Raw genomic sequence first — 21,898 nt, forward strand, 5'->3', positions numbered from 1 at the left:
CAGCCCCATATTGCTCCCTGGATCTTGCCCTCTGAATTCCAGCTGCCTGCAGATTCTTTCCACCAGGATGTCCCAGAATAATCTCAGAGTTAACATGTCTCAAACCAATCTGCTGATTTACCTCCAACCTACTCCTCTGTTCTCCTTTGCTGTTCCTCAGGCCAAAACTTGGAGCCGTCCTTGACTCTCCTTCTCTCATATTTCACACCTCATTCAGCTCCACCGTCAAAACAGAGTCACCAGGGACTTCCCTGGTGGCGCAGTGGTTAAGAATCCGCCTGCCAATGCAGGGGACACGGGTTCAATCCCTGGTCGGAAGATCCCACATGCCGCGGAGCAGCTAAGCCCGTGCGCCACAACAACTGAGCCTGTGCTCTAGAGCCCGCGAGCCACAACTACTGAACCCACATGCTGCAAGTACTGAAGCCTGCACGCCTAGGGCCCATCCTCCGCAACAAGAGAAGCCACCGCAATGAGAAACCCGGGCACCGCAACGAACAGTAGCCCCCACTCACCGCACTAGAGAAAGCCCGTGCGCAGCAGTGAAGACCCAATGCAGCCAAAACCAAAAAACAAAAAAACAAAGTCACCGCCTCTGACTCTAGGCCTTCGGCATCTCCCATCTGGATTGTTGAGATAGCCCCTAACTGGGCTCTCTCGCCCTCCTACTGTCTGTTTTCCACACAATAATCAGAGTTATCTCTTCGCATTATAAGACAAACCAGTTGCTTTTCTGCTCACACCCTCCCATTAGTTGCTGTCACAGTGAAATCAAACAGTCCGCCCTCGGTATGCTCATGTTCCGCATCTCTGGATTCAACCAACCACGGGTCAAAAATATGGGGGAAAAATTCCAGGAAGTTCCAGAAAGCAAAACTTGAATGTTTCATGTGCCTGCAACTATTTACATAACGTTTTCATTTTATTAGGTATTACAGGTAATCTAGAGATGATTTAAAGTATATGGGAGGATGTACATAGGTTATATGCAAATATTGCACCATTTTACATAAGGAACTTGAGCATACGTGGATTTTGGTAGGTATCCACAGGGGTCCTGGAGCCAATGCCCCTGGATACTGAGGGGTTGTTGCTATGCTAAATCTCCCAGTGTTGAAGGCTGGACACAACCTGACTCTGGCTATTTCTCCAACCCCATGAGCCACATCTTTCCCATTGCTCCCTTGCTCCCTCCTCTCCAGGTGGTTGTTTTTAGAACCCATCAGCCTGTTCCCTCTTTAGATTTCTTTCCTTTCTGTTCCATCCACATAAAATGCTCTTTCTACCATCTTGCCTCTCTCACTTCATTCAGGTCACGGTCCGTAATGTCCTCTCTTCCCAGAGGCCTTCCTTGACCCCTTGTCTAAAAGCATGGAGATACGAGTGTCATCCCCACAAAGTCTGGCTGAGCTCCACAGAAACAGGAGTGAGGGCCAGAGAGAACATCAGGGAAGGGATGGGGAGGGGAAGAGGACCCAAGGGAGGAGCATGGAGTCAGAGACTCAGGAGAGAGAGAAGTAAGATGTCCTCTTTTGGAGAGAGGTACTGAGGTCAGGATGCCCCTGGATTAAGATCATCTCCTTTCAGGGGCCCTGAGGCCACTCTGCATGTGCTTAGGATGCAGATCTTAAGGAATGTTTGGTGCCATGCTTTATTTTTCCCAACTGCAGATATTCATATTACTGGCCCAGGACTGAACCAGGTGACAAGCCTCTGGGGAAGGGGAAATGAAAACCAAACAGTGGTGCTTTTTGTTTCTCTATCTCTACTCCAACAAAGACCCCTTTCACTCAAGGGCATGGTGTCAGAATCTACACAGTGATAATGAGATATTCTAGGAACTTTTCTAGAGAACCTAGGGACCCTTTGCTCTTTCCCCAACTAGACCAATCTGAATGACAGTCTCCTGGCTAAAATACTTAAAAGTCCTAAGAGGAAGAAGGAAGTATATGAATGTATGTGATGTGCTACAGGAAAGGAGGAAGTTGGGGGTGGGTTATTTCTTGAAGCAGTATAATGTAACTTTGAAGAGCCTGATTCGGGATTCTGACACCCAAATCCAAGTCTGACCTTTACCAGATGTGTCATTCCAACTTTCTCATCTCTAAAATGGAAATCACAATAGTGTGTGGCTCTTAGGGTTGCTATGAGGCACACAGTGTCAAGTACACTAGACGGATTCCATATATGTTTATTGAAATGGAATGCAATCTTCAAAACTGTGTCATGGTGACTCTGTACATCCAGCCCTTTCCTGTGGAATTTATGTGCATGATCCTCTTTTCCTTCCTGATTGGAAATAATCATCATATGGTTGTGTCTTTCAAAGTGCATTCTAATAGGGTCTGTATCAGTCATGCTTCTCCAGACAAGCAGAACCAGTAGGAGATATCTTTATCTATGCATCAATATCTATATCCATATCTATAGATACAGATAGAGAGAGAGAGATTGATAGATTTCAAGGAATTGGCTTACTCACTTTGTGGGAACTGGCAAGTCAGAAATCTGTAGGGCAGGCCCACAGGCTGGAAACTCTGGCAGGAGCTAATGCTCCAGTCCAAAGGAAAAATTTCTTCTTTTTCAGGTAAACCTTAGGTTTTTGCTCCCACAGATTGGATGAGGCCCACCCAGGTTATAGAAGATAATCTCCTTTACTTAAAGTCAGCTGGCTGTAGATGTTAACCCTATCTACAGAATTCCTTCCCAGCAACACCTAATGTTCGATTGAATAATTGGGCACTATAGTACAGCCACGTTGACACAAAACTAACCATCAGTGTATCCATACCCTACAACTCATATGGACTCTCAAAGAAAGGGAGACACAGTGCCTATGAGGCTATAGATAATAGGGGAGGAGATGAGCCTCCCAGGAAGCAGATGGTGAAGACCCTATAAGGGTTTCCTGCTGTACTAAGACTAAAAGCCAAAGTCCTAACTGAGTGCTGCAGGGTCCTGTGATCTGGCTCTGCCCCCACCTCACCTCTCAGAACTTATCTCCTACTTCTCTCTCTAGGTCACACCCCACTCCAGCCTCGCTGGCCTCTTAATTCTAGAACTCTCTTCCCCTTGATATGTACTTAGCTAATTTCCTCAGTACCTTCAAGTCTTTGCTTGAATCTCTTCTCAACAAGACCACAGTTCTCCCCAACATAACAATCCCACCTACCCTTCTCCTTTTTTCTTTTTTCCATAGCACTTACCACCTTCTATACAACTTACTTATTTAGTTCATTTATTTACTGTTTACTCCCTCCTCTAGAACGTAAACTCCTCAGTAGGGATCTTTGTGTGTTTTGATTACGAATGTATTTCAAGCCCCTAGAACAGTGTCTGGCATATGGTTGAGGCCCAAGAAATACTTATTCAGTGAATGAAAGAGAAGGATAAAGAAGGGCAGTGCTACTCAGGAACTCATAGGGTGTGGTTAGGGCAGCTGAGTTGAACAACTCCAGGGGTGCCATTCACATAGATTGCAATACGAGTAAACATCCCTGGTGTTGTGCAACACAACAGCCCCTTAAAATAGATGAGCTGATGATTGGGGCAGGGGGAGTGATTGTTCAAATTCCATTTCTTTCTATAAAGAGCAGTAAAGGCTCCATAAAGGGCAAGTCCTTGTTGTCCTCTAAGGGTAGGTATTAAAATGGATTGAAATTTTTTAACCTTTTTTATCCCTGTGAAAGGGTAAAAATCCAAATTGTTCTTAAGAAATGAACTTCATGTAACCATTTATTATTATGAGGTCTGAAGGGAGACATAATAAGAAATGGTTACATGAGGTTCATGTCATAAGGACAATTTGGTTTTTATAATTCCTTATTTCTACAATTCATTTCCTCTTCTCATAACCAGAAAAATCTCAGCTCTTCTATAATCAGGATTCTTAGAGAATCTTCTCATCAGGATTCTTAGTGGTTCCAAAGTGTGGTTCCCAGATAACAGCATTATCATGACCTGGGAACTTTCCAGAAATGAACTGCAGACCCAATGAATCATTAGCTCTGCGTTGGAGCCTGCAGGTGATTCTGATGCATGTCCAGGTTTGAGAACCACAGTTAGAGGCCATCCCCCATTGAAAAAGTTTCCCCTTTCTTTTTTATATTCCTAGGAGCTAAGAAGATGTTGTTTTATATAAATAATTGGGTTTCTTACTCCAAATATAAAACCATAGTATATTGAAAGATATCCCTCCCAGGAAATTCTGCTGTGTGCCTCCTGCTTCACCCATTTGACAATTCCTGGACTAGAGAATGTTTAAGAGCCTTAAATGATCCGGAAGGCCTTTTCCTGGTCTAATAATCTGGGAGGGAGAGAGGGATACTAAATTTGCTTATCATTACTGCATTTCTATGCATATGGCCCTCCTTCGGAAGTTTTGCATAAGGCCCTTGAGGGCCTTCTGCAAAAAAAAAAAAAAAGGTCCTCAAGGCTTATTTAATTTAAGAAGCACTTTCTAGAACCATGTCTAGTCCCAGAGAAAACCAAATTAACTCTCACCACAAAGCTGTATGGAATCACACTCTTGGAACACATGAATACTTGTCACAGCTAAGGAAGAATTGCCTGCCTTTGGATCCAGGAGTAACCATGGCTGTGAAATTCCTTAGAAAGACCTCATCAGTACTCATATCTGTAAAACCCTAGAATAGTGGGTAATAGAAAGCAGAGAGATGTTCATGTCTACTCTTAGTAGAACATGTGGGCCCCAGATCACATTTTAACGATGAAAGATAAATTAAAAGTGATCACCAGAACTCATTCTAAGCCTTGAATTTTTTCCAGTTTTTCTTACGTGTCATGTGATAGGTTAGTACCAAAATAACAAACATACCTTCCAAAGCCCCTGAGAGGGTTAGGCATTAACTCAGATAGTCTTGGTCAGACATTCCAATATGGCTAAGCTGAGGAAATTATGTCTTGTTCACTACATGTGTTAAACGCTTCTTCCCTATACTTAGGGTCACTGTGCCCTTTTCATATTCTTGGACTAAGACCTGGACATGGACATGTGTTTGTCTCTTCATGAAGTTTTTTCAGTTCCAAGAAATACTGCTCTCTAAATAGTAACTTACTGATGTTTTGCACCTGTGTGTATGTTTTTCTTTCTGATCAGAGTCATTGTCAGTGGTATGCTTGTAGTGTTTAACAACCAGCTTTCCAGATGAAAAAGCCCCAGTTTGTAGCATTTGTCAATTTCCATAGTGTAAATGTTATCACCATGACCAATTTCAAGCTATCAATATGACATCATTGCAAGTAAAGTTTGGAAAAGGTACACACAATTGGTATTCTTGGATTGGTGCAAGCCAGCTCCAACACATCATTGGAATGTAGAAATTTTGGAAAGCAGAGGAAAGGATAAAAAGAAAACAGAGGAAATAAATTCATGATATTGCTGCTAAGAACAAAAATCACTTTTAATATTGGATTACATTTCCTTACAGTATTTTGTCTTTGTTTTAATGTAATTGTTATCGTTTTGTATACATAATTTTGTGTTTTGCTTTTATATTCATGAACATCATTTTAATGGTTGCATAATATTCCATCAAATTAATGTAACAATAATGCTATATATCAAACTAGAGCACTGGGTATAAATCTTCCTTCCCCTTTCTGGCTATTTCCTTAAGGCAAATTCTAAGAACAAATGATTTCAATTATGGGTCTTGAAAAAAATATTCCCAAGTACCATTTGGAAAGTTTGAAACAGTATACACTCCACCCAACAGTGTTTAAGAATGCTTCTCTCACTCTACCTTCACTACAGCTACTTTTTTAAAGTTTTGGATAATTTGATAAGTTCTTTTTTTTTTTTTAATATGTAGAATATTTATTTATTTATTTATTTTAACATCTTTATTGGAGTATAACTGCTTTACAATGGTGTGTTAGTTTCTGCTGTATAACAAAGTGAATCAGCTATACGTGTACATGTATCCCCATATCCCCTCCCTCTTGCGTCTCCCACCCTCCCTATCCCACCCGTCTAGGCGGTCACAAAGCACTGAGCTGATCTCCCCCTGCATTGCAGCTGCTTTCCACTAGTGAGGTGGATGGACCTAGAGTCTGTCATACAAAGTGAAGTGAGTCAGAAAGAGAAAAACAAATACCATATGCTAACACATATATATGGAATCTAAAAAAAAAAAAATGGTTCTGAAGAACCTAGGGGCAGGACAGGAATAAAGATGCAGACGTAGAGAATGGACTTGAGGACACGGGGAGGGGGAAGGGTAAGCTGGGACGAAGTGAGAGAATGGCATGGACATATATACACTACCAAATGTAAAATAGATACGTTTTTTAAAAAAGTTTAGCATTGCATTTCTTTACAATTGTGCCAAACATTGTTTATGTTTATTTTCATTTCTATTTCTCCTTTTTAAAAATTTTTGTTCATGTCAAGGGCTGCATAGTGAGTCATTCCCCTCCTAGGAGATTCTGCTGTGTGCCTCCCTCCTCACTCATTTGATAATTCCTGGACTAGGGAATGTTTAGGATCTTTAAATGTTTAGGATCTGGAAGACCCTTTTCTGGTCTACTCATCTGGGAGGAAGACAGAGAGGGACACTAAACTTGCTCCCTCTCTCCCCCACTTACATCTCAGCTTTTTTCTATTTCTCTACTCCAAGCCCCAGACTCCCTCCACTTCTGCCTTACTATCCCTCAGATAATCCAGGCACACCACAGAGCAACAGGTTCTTCCCCCATATGTCTGCAGGGCTCACTCCCTCACTTCTATCAAGGCTTTTTACCAGTGCCATCTCCAACAGACTTCCTCTGATCCCCCTGTCTCAGGTTGCCATCCCTCATCCCTACTCACTGTCTCCCTTCTCCGAATCACTCTTCTCTATAGCATTTATCACCATCTGCTATGGCATATATTTTACTGTTCATCATCTGCTTCCCCTCTAGGGTATAACTTCCATAAGACAGTATCTCTAGAGTCTAGAGGAGTGTCTGATGCTCAATAAATAGTTGTTGAATGAGTAAGTATACTCAAGCCCTGTATCTAAAGGGTTAGTTTTATCTTGATGAAGACAAAATCAATTTATATGTTCTCTTTAAACACTGAAGATAACTATTTGCAATATCTGTCAGAAATATATTTCTAGATTTTTTAAAGATATTATGTTTTTAGACAAACAGAAGGTTGGTATTTTTATGTAACTAAATCTTCCATTGTGATTTTTTTCAATTCAAATTACACTTATAAAGTTCTTTTTCATAAAGAAATTAGATAACTTTGCACCCGTACTTTATTCTGCCATTTTTATGGCTCTTTAATATACAAAGAATTAATTTTGTTATTGTGATAAAATGAAGTCTAATTTTTAAATGTGACTTACTGTTGGGATCGTTTGTTGCTTGTAATGACTTTGGTTTTTCTTGTTATCATGTTCCATAATATTTTAAAATTTAACTTGTGTATTTTCCTCTCATGTAAAATCTACAGGTGTCAGATCTCAATGGACATTCTTAATTATCTCTAAGATATTTTCATGATAGTATCTCTATTTTAAAAGCACTTTACGGAGGGGGAGGTGGTGGTGGGATGAATTGTGAGATTGGGATTGACATATATACACTAATATGTATAAAATAGGTAACTAACAAGAACCTGCAGTATAACAAAATAAAATTAAAAAACTAAAAGAAAAAGCGCACTTTACAATATAGACTAAATACACTTGAGTTTGTTTTTGTTATCACTACAAGTTCTGATAAGATACAGAACAAATGAAAGAAAATATAATAGGAAGTTGGGTTCCCAGAAGTGGAAATATCAAGGACTGAAGTAAAATCTGCCTCTAGCCACATTTTTCCTGAAACACCTGCCAGGTGTTATTAGAATCAGAAAACTGACCCTTTTATTGACTCTGTAAGTCCCATGCCTAACCTGTAGTTGTTGCTTGATAAATATTTGTGGACTGGATTGCCTGAGCCTTACGGCATGATAGCCTTTCCAGAAAAGTATTCCAAGGAATAGCCTTCCTTTTCCATCTGTCTTCTGTTTTCTCCTTCTCTTAGCTGCGGTCCAGTGCAGAGCTCCATCCTGACCTGCTCACAGATTGCCTCACCGTGCAGCCCCTGCAGCCCGCCACTTCCCCACGAGATGCTGCCGATAGGGCGGTGGGATGCTCCCCAGGGCCCGGGCCTGACCTCTATCCAGGTAATGTCAGCAAAGGCAGACCCAGCCACATCAACTACCCTTCTCTAGGCCCTTCACTTTGGTTAATGGAAATGCACACATAAAAATGCTTCTAAGATCATCTGTATTTCACTTTATCAATAGACTGCAAATTATCCCCCTCCCATCCTCCGCATTTGATTCCTGAGCTGGGTTTGGCAGCAGACTGTTTTTTTCTCATAAAGAAACAAAGTAAACTAATGCATTAACTCTTTAGGTTCTGGACTTCTGCCAAAAGTTCAGTGTACCCAACCCTCCCAGGTATCTTAAATTTATTAATTTGATTTAGACTCAAAGGAAATGTTTCCCCTAATGGAACAGTCATTGTTGTCTTTGCATTGTAAAAGGAAGCCCCAGGTCTCTAAGAAAAAATTTCACATCAGTAAATCAACTTGTAAGAATGTCCATTAATGTTTGGCAACCACTGGGAGAGCAGGGTTGGGATGGCACTCCCAGAATAGCTTCCTTCTGCCTAGGTTTGAATAATAGATGACTCTACATTTAGAAGAATGTTATGTATGCAGTGAAAAATGAGAAAGGATTAATATGCAATAAGGATGTTATTTTTTTCATTTACTTTCTTAGCCTGGATTTTTGTGCATTTTCTACTCTCTATAATGGTGATATACTTGTGCAAACATGATTGGTTAGTCATCCTCATATATGGAAAGCTCTTACTGTCATGCTATGAACATGAAAGCAAAAGTCCCACCAGCTCCACATTCCAGACAATGGGAATTTTCTGTTTTCTGTGAATTACAAATTCTTCTCCCACTCCATCTGGTTCCAGAGCCAGGTTTTGGCAGCAGATTGCTTTTTCTTTTTAAAAGTCCTAATAAGCCGTAAAGAATGAAGAATTTATTGATGCATAACAGTGGAATAGGAGAAAGACAAGCTTGTATAACTTTTTAAACTTCACAGCTCTCAGCTGATCCAAATGCAGGGGAAAAGGCATTAAGCACATATTTCAAGAGGGTCAGTCATCAAGACATCCTAAATGTTATCCCAGTGTTGGTGGCCCTTTATCAATTGCTTTGGGTACTTATGCTTGGAGAAAATAAAGCCTCAGCTTTTTTTTTTTTTTTTTTTTTTTTTTAGCCTCAGCTTTTTGAGACCATGGGAGATTAGATTAAAACTTATTTGAAAGGCTGACCAAATCTGACAAGAGATTTTGGGTGCAGGTATGCATAACACATGAAATATGCCAATGTACAATGTTACCAGCACCCAAATATTTTATATTAGATATATACATGAAAAAGTTTGACTAGCTTTTGTTTGCACATATGTCCGTTTGATTTGCCAAATATTTGATATATGAACATTTATTCTAGCACATTAAATTAACAATCAGTTTAAAACAGCCTTTAGGGCATTTCCCTACTTATTTATTCCATAAATCCATGATCTTACTATTATAAATACCTGGAACCCAGCAACTAGAGAGTAAGAGCTAACCAGAATTGATTGAAAAATGACCCAACATCCAATATAAAAAAAAAAAGTTTATGGTGATGGGCTGGTCTTGTTGCATTTAAACTTCTTGGAAATGGATTTGGGAAGCCATGATATCTTTGTCTATGAAAAACATGAGTACCTTTGCTGTATGTGGCATACAGTATATGGCTCACTTTCAAAACTTAGGAGTCACATTTGTCTTGATATGTGCTTTTGGATGTCTGGTAGTATTGTTGAAGTTTTTTAAGAGGTTTAGTTTGAAACGGCTTTGTCATTCCAGACAGAATTCCTCTTTTTGTTCATGATGCTTTTCTGCATTTGATCTACAAAACAAGCTGTTAGCTTTGAGCATCTAACTGTGGCAGGCGAGCTGCCAGAGCAGACGAGGAGCCTAGGTTACCACGGCGTCAACAGAGCATCTTCACATTGACTCGAATTTTCTGTGGCTCTGGGAATATTGGAAACAGGCAGGTGGCCATCTTGCTTAACTTTGTTCCTAGAATTTTACTTCTCCAGTTAGCTTTTAAGTATGAAAGTTTATCTGCCCTGCTTCTTTCTTTATTCCTGCTTCCTTCAGGCTCTATTTTACTTTCTTTGCTCTTGACTTTTTTTTTTTTTAGTTGATTATGTTCTCTGTTTTGCTGAGTAGGCAACAAACAGAGCAGAACAAGGCAATGGAAAACTAAAACAAAAAATTTAAGCCTTCCTTTTATAGTTCTAGAAATGCACTTGCCAGCAGTGCATGTTCGCACCAGTTTCAAACCTGTGCTAAAGATCAATGGAAAGAAGCCAAACAGCAAAAAATGCCAAAAGAAGAGGAAGCTGTTCATCAATTAGTTAAATGTAAAATCTGAAGTGTTAAGGTAATTTGATGAAGATTAAGAGTTGGCTAAATGGCAAAAAGAATTTGGAGTCGTTCCCTTAACATTCTATTATACAAAATCAAAAAAATATTTGTTTAAAGATTGTTGAGAACTTATACCTATAAGTGCTAGTAAATTGATTTATCATAAAAATGTTTTGATGGAAACCTGTTGAGTGTATATGGGTGCAAAGGATCAAAAATAGTTTAGCGTGAACATCATGATTATTTAGAAGCCACAGTGACTGGGGACTTGTGGTTTGAAGAAGTCATGGTTTTGAAATGGAAATTGTTAGTGGCTAGGAGACAGTGATTTGTAAGATTCCAAGGTAGGAATAGTTTGCAGAGCATTAAGGTGAACAGGGAAGATGTCAGTTCTGACACATACAAGTCTTGCAAGTCTCCTAACATATTGGCTTCCCTTATTGAAACAAACTTCTCAGTTGATCAGACAGAGTTTGATTGGAAAGGATTGCACGAAAAGACTTTTATTTCTTTGGAAGAAAATAGTGCCCCAGGTTAAAGCAGCCAAATATTACTTGAGGCCACACTGAGGAAGATTTTAAATTGAGGTGTTTACTTGTCTACTATTCTGAAAAGCCCAGGGCTCCCCACCCCTGCTCCTGGGTTAACCTGAGAGTAATTTTGTGATCTAACAGGGAGGCCAGGGCAGTGATGAGTAATTCTCAAGGATGGCTCCCTTATATTTTCTCTGCTTTTGTTCAGAAGTTCTGTAACCCAGATAGACAATGCCCCAGGCCAGCCTGTAAATTTAGGTGATTTATCTGGTAATCTGAGGGAGGAGTATTTCATAGCCAGTAGATCAAGGTGTGACTGCCACATTCAAGCCTAAATGCCTGTGCAGATCTTCCCATCAGCGCCCTCAGTGAGCTAATAAAGAGGATAAGCCTATAATTAGTGAGTCTGCAATATCATGGGCAGCCTGGACCAGTGCCTGGTCTTGGCAGAGTCCATTCAGTAACAAAGCATGCTCTGGGGAAGAAGATCTGTCCCATGAGTGATCATAAAAATTACGTCTCCCTCCAAACTGAAACTGTACTACAGACTCAATAAAACATGGCCTTTGCAAATGCCCTTAGCCATGAAGACATCATAGAGGCCAGTGTGGCTGAGATATTTGAGTCCCACAGAAACCACCCATGAGGTGAAGAGCTAATGCAACTGGAACAAGGAAATCTGCAAGAATGGGGGGAATTTTATTGTTACCACTTCTATTGGGTTATAAAATAATGATGTTTTAGAGCTTATAAGTCCTACTGAATTATCCCAATTTTGAATGTAACTAGATTTTTCAGGAGAAAAAATGTGTCATGTTCAGATATCATAGGGGATTGTAGAAAAAATCAAAGACTTGTTTAGGGCAGGAATTTTTGAAGCCGTGTAACAGGCGGTCCTCCGTATCTTCAGATGCAGAACTCAAGGATACAGAGGGACTTCAGCATCCAAGGATTTTGGTATTTGCGAGGGCGTCCTGGAACCAATCCCCCAAGGATACTGAGGGATGACTGTATTGTCATTCCCTTCCTTTCACCTCATTACTGGAAAATGAAAGCTTGTCTCTTACAATATCATCACTTTTTTTTTTTTTAACAATATCTTCACTTTTTTAATATATAGCACTGTATTAAATCCATATAGTATTTAACATACTTCAAGAAATAGTTAATGTTTCATTTTAATGTAATGTTGCCTACAGTATTTAGCATACTTCAAGAAATAATGTTTCATTTTAATGTAATAGTTAATGTTTCATTTTAATGCATGGTATATGTTTTAATGCATTTTCTACATTCTTGAGTTGAATATATTTGCTATCTTGGGACAGCTTGCAGAGTTGCAGGGGCTAGAAATAGTTTCATATAAATGTGCCTCATATAGTCTACTCTCAAAAAGTGGTTGTTAATTCAGGGACTTTATTAGAAGGTTCTAAATTGGCACACAAATTTCCCAATAGGTTGAACTTTATAGGAGAATTGTGAAGATCAAATAACATGATGTATGTAAAAGTCCTTAAGAAGGCATAGTGCACTGTAAAAAATGCAATAGTTATTAATTGCATTATTTTCAAAAGCACTGCTTTGTTTAGAATTCACAAGAGGTGAAAAAGGTACAGAACAATTTGGAATTGGTGTTGGACCAACACTAATGGGCCAACACCAAGAAGGAGGCAGATACTGGGATTACAGAAAGGATTTAAAGGGAAACATTTGGCAGTAAAGTCATTGTCAAGTCTCTTTGATGTTGCTTTGAACTGCTGTCAAAATCTTGCGTTGTTTTTGTAACGTCTCTTGTGTCTGTGGTTTGTCCACAGCTTGCATTGGATCGGTGAGGGTAGGAGCAAGCCTCATCCTTCTCTGTTGTAGGGACTGATAGCTTTAACCTATAGATTTAGCCCTCCCTGCCCCTGAGCCCGTCCTTTAGTATGCATTATATCACCTGAAAGACTTATGAGAATAGGCTGCTGGGCCCCACCCCCAGAATTTCTGATTCAGTAGGTCTGAGTGAGTCACAAGAATTTGAATTTTTTGCCAGGTATTTCTAACAAGTTCTCAGGTGACACTAGGTGTTGCTGGTCCAGGGACCACAGTTTGAAAACCATTGCTCCACGATCATAAACTGTGGGAATGTGACTTTTAGCAAAACATGATCCAAATTTTGACTGGTGGAGTTAAAATAAGAATTGCCCCTAATTAACTAGATGGGGGGAATCCTTTCACAATGAATACATATAGCAAATCACCACGATGTACACTTTAAATATCTTACAATTTTATATGTCGGTTATACCTCAGTGAAGCTGAAACAGAAAAAGAAGTATTTAAAAATGAAGCAAATTTATCATGTGAAAACAGCGTGATGGAACTCTGTCCACAAAAGGGAATTTTATGATATTGCTGATATGCTATATATTTATAATGATAAATGGAATAATGCTGCTCTGGTACTTACAATTAAATAATTACAAAGATAATAAAACAGAATCAAATAGTGGGGAGCAAAATGCCCTGCAGTGTATATTTCTGTTTCTTATTATAGTGACCCTATAGATTGATATTAAGCATGTCCTCCCACACCAGAGTTATAATGGCACTGCTCATATTTTGGTTAAGAATAAGATCTTATAACCACCCAACTAAAGAAAATTAAATTCTGATTCCCAGCCAGCACAGGGCACATTTGTATGTATGCAGCTAATGTTAGTGACTTTATATGTTTACAGGCTGCCTAATTTGGTGCTTCAGTTTTCCATATCCACTTATTCCCTTGTATTCATGTTAGTTTTTCACACAAGATTAAGCTGAATTATTCAGTTTTATAATATGTACAAGTTTTTGCTGTAAAAATATTTTTGTGGGTGAGCAAAAACAATTCCACACCTTACGGAGGAGAGGAGAGGAAGGTAGTGAAGCTGGGTGATTGTAGTTGTGTTCTCACTGGGCAAAGTCTTCATTGTCTTTATACAATATTTCTCCTTTCTCTCATTTTATGTTATTTTGTTGGCGCTTAAATGGGGTATGGGAAGGAAAGGTTGGATCTACTTTGAAGTGTACCCCAAGCAGGTCTTAGGAAGCAGACAGATGGCAAGATAGAATTCAGGATAGAATTTGTGGAATGAGGAGCTAGTAGCTTTTGTGATTAGGAAGTTATGGGCCAAACTTCTGGGTCCAAAATTTTGACTTTCTGCTCCAAGGAAAGAGGGATAGAGGTAGTTATGTCTCTTTCATGTGAAGAATAAACAAAAAAGAAAGTGGACATTTTCAAGGTGTTTGTAGCCACAGTGAAAGTTCATTTTTTACATTTGTATGAGCACTGAAAATGAATGTTAGGAATAGCATAAAACTCTAAAGTGAAGGACATTACTGCATTAGCTTCAATATTACTTGTCATGTTTTGCTGTTAACAGTAATAAGGGAGCATATTGCAGGCATTGTATAAAGAGGATTTCGTGGAATTGACCCATTCCAGGCCACCAACAGCACTGACTCCAAAGACTGACTTTTATAGTGTCTTCCTCAATATTGTCAGAGGATTATCTGCTCCTTTCAGGTGCCCTGGCCATGTCTTGAACCATTAACTCTTCTCTAAAAATAGGCATTGATCCATCAGAAGTTACAGCTGCTTCCTTGGGGTCTTAATTTTCCTACCTAAGTTTCGAGGCTGCTCTAGCCTCACTTTCATGACATTGTTTCGAGTTGCTACCTGAGTTTAGCTTCTTGGACTCCAATCCTGTTCTCTCTTAGTGAACTTAGCTGCTCACATCTGGCTTCTGCTCTGACTCTCATCATCTCTGATTTCAGAGCTGAGTCCTACCCTAAAGATCTGTTAACACCTAGCCACATCCTAAAAAGCCGGAGATTTATAATCTTCATGGAACCTTTCCCTGGGGATTTAATAAAAGGTCTATTCCCACATTATAGGAGAGACTGCAGAAAGTAAACTACCCAGTTGACCCTTGAATAATGCGGGTTCAAACTGTGTTGCTCCATTTACACATGGGCATTTTAAAATAGTAAATACTGCCGTACTACACAGTCTGTGGTTGGTTGAATTCTTGGATGTGGAGAAACTGCGGAGACGACTGCGGATACTGAGGGCCAACTATAAGTTATACATGAATTAACACCTGCATTGTTCAAGGGTCAACTGTATTCATTATTGAAGAGAAAAGGGGATAAACTCTCATCAGCGTGCATGAGGGTTTGCTCCTCAGACAGGTTCACAGGGATGCTTATCAAGTTTTCTGACAAATGGACGCACTTCATGAAAATGAATTGCATCAGCTGCCCCAGAAGATTTTGCACTTGGTAAAATAATGATCTGGGTTCCATAGTTCTGAAGTACTAAGGCAGTTGGGGGTCATATCTACACAAAAGTAAGGATAGGCAATATTTAGCATCTCTTTTCTTAAGTCACATTACTGGCCACATTTTGTACAAGCCCCCTGATCACTGTGTAGCCAATCTATGCTCAAACAGAACATTTATAAGTGGAAATGTTACCTCTTCCTCTAAGTCAAATTTATTTCCCTCTTACTGAGATCAGTTACTGATCTGACATACATTAAATGACATACAGAGTGCTCAGAACAGTACCTAGTACACAGTAAGTGTTCAGCATCTATAGTTAATATTATTACTTTTATCCAAATACTAGAAAAATATATATTATAACTCTACAAAACAGATAGGAAATAGGTGCCAAAAATTACCCACCACTCCCACTGTTTAAGGAATGGGGAAAATATGGAAGCCTAAACAAATTGTAAATTTAATAAGCATTGTTTGGTAGAATAAAAGAAAACTAAAATACAGTCCTTTATATTTTATATTTCAGTAATTTGCCCAGTAGTTCATATAGCATTTTTAAAATTCTACTGTAGGTCTCTAGAGAAAAACAAACTGGAATCAGAAGCCCACTGATTCACTTGGGTGGCAACGCACCCAGAATCACAAAGTCCAAATTCTGTTTTGATGGGTACCAGTGTTTGTGTATTCAAAAATAACACCGTTTTTTGTTTGTTTTTGTTGTTAATAGGCCAGTGTACTATGACAGAAAGAATGTGGGGCTAGATCTGAGCCCCAGTCCTGCCTCTCCACTCACTGAATGTTTAGTTTGGGGAGGTTACCTTTCCTCTTTGTAAAATGGTGGTAAGTTTACTGATTCCATTCTCACTAATTGTGAGAATTAGGTGAGTTCACGTATAAGAGTTCGGTACACTCCCTGCCTCTGTTAGATGCTCAATTGATGCTCCTTTCTTTTCTTTCCTTCCTCTTTGCTTAAAAGCTTAGAGAATTACTTACAAACCAAGTCCATGTCTGTGACAGGGACTAGAGCCTCTTCTATCCATTCCTTTTAGTACTGGGTGCTACTACTTGGAGTTTAGAAATAGCTGTCCTGAGATCAAGTATTCCTTCTGAGAAGAATTCAAGTCAAGATGAGGACTCAGAACTCCCATATTCTAAGACCCAACTTCAGATCTGTACATTAGACATTTTTTTGGTTGCCATAAAGATTAGAAGTATGCTTAGGCTGGTCATTACAGAGTGGAAAGGTCCCTGGTTGATAAATGAACTTAATCAACATTGAATCTGTGAGGGTGAGGTAGGTGGAGGAAAAAAGAAATAGGATTGATGACTTTGACCAACACAGTTTTATACAATCATTGTGTTGACCTTGCTGAGGTATAACCTTGGTCCCTCCTTTTGTCATTTTGTAAATAGACTCTTCCAGGACATGTCATTTTTCTCAAAATACACTACAAGTTGTCTAGAAAACTATTCTTGACTATTGCTTACTTCAAATTTTTTTCCATATTTCAAAACAGTTCTCTAGTCTTTTCATGAGGGTTCTTAGTAGTTAACATGCAACAGCCAATGTATAACACCATGGGTCAAATCTGGCTTGCCTGCCTCCTGTTTTTGCATGGCCTGAGAGTTAAGGAGGGTTTTAAGATTTTTAAATGTAAAATGTAGAAAAGATTTTTAGCCTTTAAGTGAGAACAGTTGCTCAAAGAATTGAGGACATTGCCTCTTGCCTGCAAAGCCTAAAATATTTACTATCTGGCCCTTTATGGAAAAGGTTTGCCAACCACTGCTTTATATTTACATCTGGGACATTCATCAATTACTGAGAGAGATCAAGGAAGCTTATGGCTGCCATGTATTTTTAAAAATTATTTATTTATTTATTTATTATTTTGGCTGTGCCAGGTCTTAGTTGTGGCATGTGGGATCTTTAGTTGTGGCATGCATGCGGGATCTAGTTCCCCAACCCGGGATCCAACCCAGGCCCCCTGCACTGGGAGCGCAGAGTGTTACCCACTGGATCACCAGGAAAGTCCCTGGCTTCCAAGTATTTAATCATATTTTGTTTTAAAAATCTTCTAGTACATAAGGTTTTGTTGATCCCTGTAATATTTTAGATTTAGCAAATATTTTAGTAGTTTTCTAGTCCATGGGTTTGCAGAGGTTTTTTTATAAGGCCCAGTGCTTAAAACAGGTCACAGCAGAGCTGTTTTAGTTGAAGGGATCCAGACTACTTGTACTGCCCATTGCCTAGCATTCCTAGTCCTCCCTTGGGCATTCTGTGGAACCCCGAATATAGTGGCTTTCAAATGGAACTATCAGCAGTGAAGTCCTCATGTTGCAAGCAAACACCTTCAGATGCAGCCTGGGCCATGGTGAGAAGGTGTAAGCCCTCAGTGTTGTGTCTCCCCCTTAGGAAGAAGCTGCCAGAAGACAGGCAAGATGTGGTTCTGGTTCTGATGAGCCCAAGGATGACAGGGCAATGAGAGGAAGCAGTCATAGTTTAAGTCTACCCAGGTCTATTTTTCCTAAAACGAGAAGAGTCTCAAACCCTTGAATATCCAGGATAATGTTTTCTAAAATCCAGGTCTGTTGTAGATATATGTTAATGTCCAGGAGAAAAGCAAAAACTTGAAATATTGAACTTTAGGAACCCATGTGGTCACTTTCCAACAGGAAAGATGCTCACTTCCTCAAAAATAACTTTCTACCAGCAACAAAGATGCTTGAAGTTCATATAACTGAAGACTGAACTGTCCATTCCACAGGTAGAGAAAAGCCTTTAAATTCCTTGAGAAAGGTTGTATGTGGGCATAAATTCAGGATAACATGTAAATGACTTATCAGAGTCTATCTTGAAAGTAAACTAGGAAGAAATACTGAGTATCTGAAGGCAAAAATGGGAAGAGTGTCCACTTCATGGGCAAAGTGTGAAAAAAGAGGGAAGGGATTCTCTGGAGTCACAAGCAAACCAAATTCTTCATCTATGGAGGTTTTCCCACGGTTAGTGGTAATTGCAGGCTTCGGTTCCCCGCTATAGCACAGTTCCCCAGAAGGGCTATTGTAACTCCATCATACAGAGCTAGGAAATAGGGAGAGGTGTCCTGGGAGAGTTCAGAGTTGGTAAATCAGCTCTTGAGTTGGCTGAAAGAATATTGCATTAAAAATTGGATTGGCTATCTGTGCTAAAAATCTGTTTCCAGAAAGCCTTCTCTGTGAAATGTTTTCAGAAGTCACATGAAATTAGAGTGGGTGGAGTTGTCTCAGCAGTATCTGAAAGGGAGGAAACATCTTTTGTGGTTAACATGATACAGGTAGGAGATAGCTAAGGGATGAATAATGAGGAGTTGGAGAACCCAGTATGTTTTTTTTACTAAAATTTCTGTTTTTTTGACTGAGTCGGACTTTATTTCCAAAAAAAGAGATGAGGATCATTCCTGTAAGAACTTCCAGGAATGCTTGTCCATTCCTGCTCCATCTTTCTTCTTTCTTTCTGCTCTCCTACTCTGCTCAGAATGGGATAACATAACACACAGAGGCAATACTGGATTTTTTTCAGAGTACTCTGAGTTGTTTGCTGGTTCAAATTATTTTACTGACTTTCTGTATAACTAACGCTCTGCGAGTGAATAAGTGTGTAGGTTGGGAAGTGAAGGAAAGAAAGCTAAGGTATGAGATTTGAGGTTAGATATGTCATGCATTGTCTGGAAAGACCCAAGAGGGGTGAAATGCTGGTCCCAGAGAATTTGAGAGAGCTGCCAGGTGATGCCATTCTACTTGTAACTAAATGTCTTTGTTCTGAAATGCACATGTTTTAGAAGCTTTTCCTAACATGAAGTTAATTACACCTGGTATTTCAGAATGTATGATGGTAACCTTTGGCATTTACATGCATGACGTCAGCCGTTATCTTCTAGTTGTATTGCCATGTATTCCAGAAAGGCATGTAAGCATGCATCCTCTTCCAAACACTAATAACTTCTTTCCTGGCTATAAATCCAGCTGCATGATGTGGAAATGTAATTGAGCAGCCTACATAGATGTTTGGAGCTCATGTGGGAATATCTATTTGTAAGAGAACCTGAATATTCATGTAACTGTCCAGACATCAATAAATTTTCATTTTACCTTATTTATTTCTGTTCCCCAGTGAACAGCAGCACTCTTAAGCTCAGAGTTAATAGGCACGTTCTTCAGAGATGTACCCTCTCTTACCTTAATAGGACATCTCCCTAACACATTTGTTTATCAGTTGCCAGGTAGCTATCCCATCAGGTGACATGAGTATGTTTTCTTTGTCTTAGTGCACAGGTGACAGTTACCATTGTTTGCCATCAATTAGCTTGGGGTAGCATGTCAAGGATGTACAGGTGGTGTCACTTTACTCTGACAGCCACCCGATCCAGTTGAGAAGGGATTGTTTCATTATCCTCTTATCAGGGCTGCTGGATAATGATACTCTACACTGCAAAGTGGGAGAAAAAAAAGACAGGCAGAAAGAATAGATTTTTAGGGATTGGCAATGTTAAAATTATTCATGCCTCAAGGAGAAGGGAAAGATCAGAGAGCTGACAGGGCAAACCCTTAAGAAGCTTCTTTTTCCTAATACAGATAGAATACAGAATGATACCCTTCCTGATGGAGAAAGAGAAGAGGGGGGTAGTGCCCAGACATTAGGAGGAAAGAAAAAGAGGAACTAGCCCCTTCTGCTCATAGTGAGCAGGCAAGGATTAGCTGCCATCTCTCTCCCATTCTCCAATTAACCTCAAATGCAGCCTTCCAAGTGACCGTACCGGGACCTTTTCGTTGCTAGAGAACTCTCTGGTTTGTGGATTTAGGTCATGAGAGCATTTTCCACTGAACAACAGTGCAACTGAATGGTTTCATGGTGGAATACAAAGAACTGCAGAAGGTATTGGGACACAAGTTTTCATTATTGAGGACCAAAACTCCAGTCACCCCCCGTGTTGGTCATTTTCTTCAGAATGACTGAGGGGAAGTCTTTTTTGAATTCTGAAAATTAACCACGGCTGGATCTTTATGCTGTTGGAGAAATGAACACAAAGAAGTGCTGAAAGGGTAAAAATACTTCAAGATAAACTAAGCTTCAAGGGGGACAATTGTGTTGACATTTTAGTAACAGCCCATTTTCTCTCCTTAACGAAGTGCAATCATGCATGAAAATGACTTATCTTTTTAAACTGAAACGCATTATGGGTTGTAACTCGAAGGTGTGTATTACTCATGTAAAATAAAGTACAACATTTTAACCCTATGAGGATTCTTTCACAGGCCCTGAACACTTTATACCAACTTGCATTAGAAAAGTTGAACAAAAAATGCTTATTATTAGAGAGTATGATGTATATGCTCTTCTGCATTTTAAAATGACTCTAGTTCACAGTTTATATGCATCTTTAGGTAAGAAGCCATTCTTTATTGGAGATTTACCATTTTGGAGCAACATGCCTTTGTCTTCTCCATCCTGTTAATTATAGGAATAATTACAATAATATAAATAGGCAAGGAATAGCAACAATGGTTTGTCGAGCACTTAACCATGGTCCAGACACTATGCTAAGTGTTTCCTATATATTGTATAATCCTCCTCGCCATCCTGTGAGGTATTATCCTTATTTAAGATGAAGAAACTGTACTTAGGTTAAGTGACTTGCCCAAGACACATTGCTAGTAATTGGTAAAGCTCAGATTCAAACTCAGGTCCATCTGACTCCCAGTGTGTACTCTTTGTTCCTTTAATAACCACCCTGACACTATCGCTCCTGAGTGCCCAATTTCTGGTAGGCCAAAGTAGCTAAAATTTTCATTGCAGTTCAGCCGTTTCCTGAATCCTTCCTAGGTTCAAATTTCTCCTGGAGGGAGCCTTGAGGAGGAAAGACAGAGACAAGACAGGGCTCACCATTTGAATGGGGCCTCTAATTCCTTTTTAATATCTCTGTGAAAGCTGACTTAGCCTGATTTCATTGATTAGCTTACGCCTCTGTACCCAGACCCTGGAAATAATGCCCAAGAGATGAGTAGTGAGCCCATACTTCTTCCCATGTACCAGCCACCAAGCATTAAATGTCATTCCTCTGTGTCCCAACTCTGGCACTGATTATAAGTGAATTCACAATCTATGGATAAGACTGGTTCCCCCTGTCCTATGAGAGCAGGCCCTCTATGAAGTGCAACACCATGGCTTTTCAAGTAATCATAAATGACTCCGAAAGCATATTTACTGTAACTGCTAGGTGGCAAGAGATCTGCCCAGCACATCTCTTCTTCCTGCATTATTGACAGAGGCAGTGGCCTTTCAGCCCACGACATCAACATCATGCTCGCTTGTGGTCACAGGTGCATATATCTGATTGCTCATGAAGAGCCCCTCCCTGCCTTCCTTCTTTCCCACCAGTGGATCGACATGCTCCTGACAAGCATCTGAAATCTTTATTTCAGAAAAAGCCCATCTCCTACCAGCTGTTTGTTTTCCAAACCAAATAATTCAGTTAATTTCTTGCCTGAGTTAATTTTCAGAGCTGGAAAATTTCT

The 21,898-nt window shown here is 39.6% G+C and overlaps 1 protein-coding gene across 6 annotated transcripts in view; it reads left to right on the forward strand.

Moving 5' to 3' along the window:
* Window positions 1–21,898, forward strand: part of GLIS3 (GLIS family zinc finger 3) — a 508,929-nt gene that overhangs the window by 431,683 nt on the left and 55,348 nt on the right. For all 6 annotated transcript variants that reach the window (XM_057547717.1, XM_057547713.1, XM_057547711.1 and 3 more), the window contains one exon: window positions 8,041–8,182. In XM_057547717.1, the coding sequence (XP_057403700.1) occupies window positions 8,041–8,182 (142 nt within the window). The remainder of the gene's footprint in view (window positions 1–8,040; window positions 8,183–21,898) is intronic.

Source organism: Balaenoptera acutorostrata, chromosome 6, assembly GCF_949987535.1.
Source record: "Balaenoptera acutorostrata chromosome 6, mBalAcu1.1, whole genome shotgun sequence".
NCBI lineage: Eukaryota > Metazoa > Chordata > Mammalia > Artiodactyla > Balaenopteridae > Balaenoptera > Balaenoptera acutorostrata.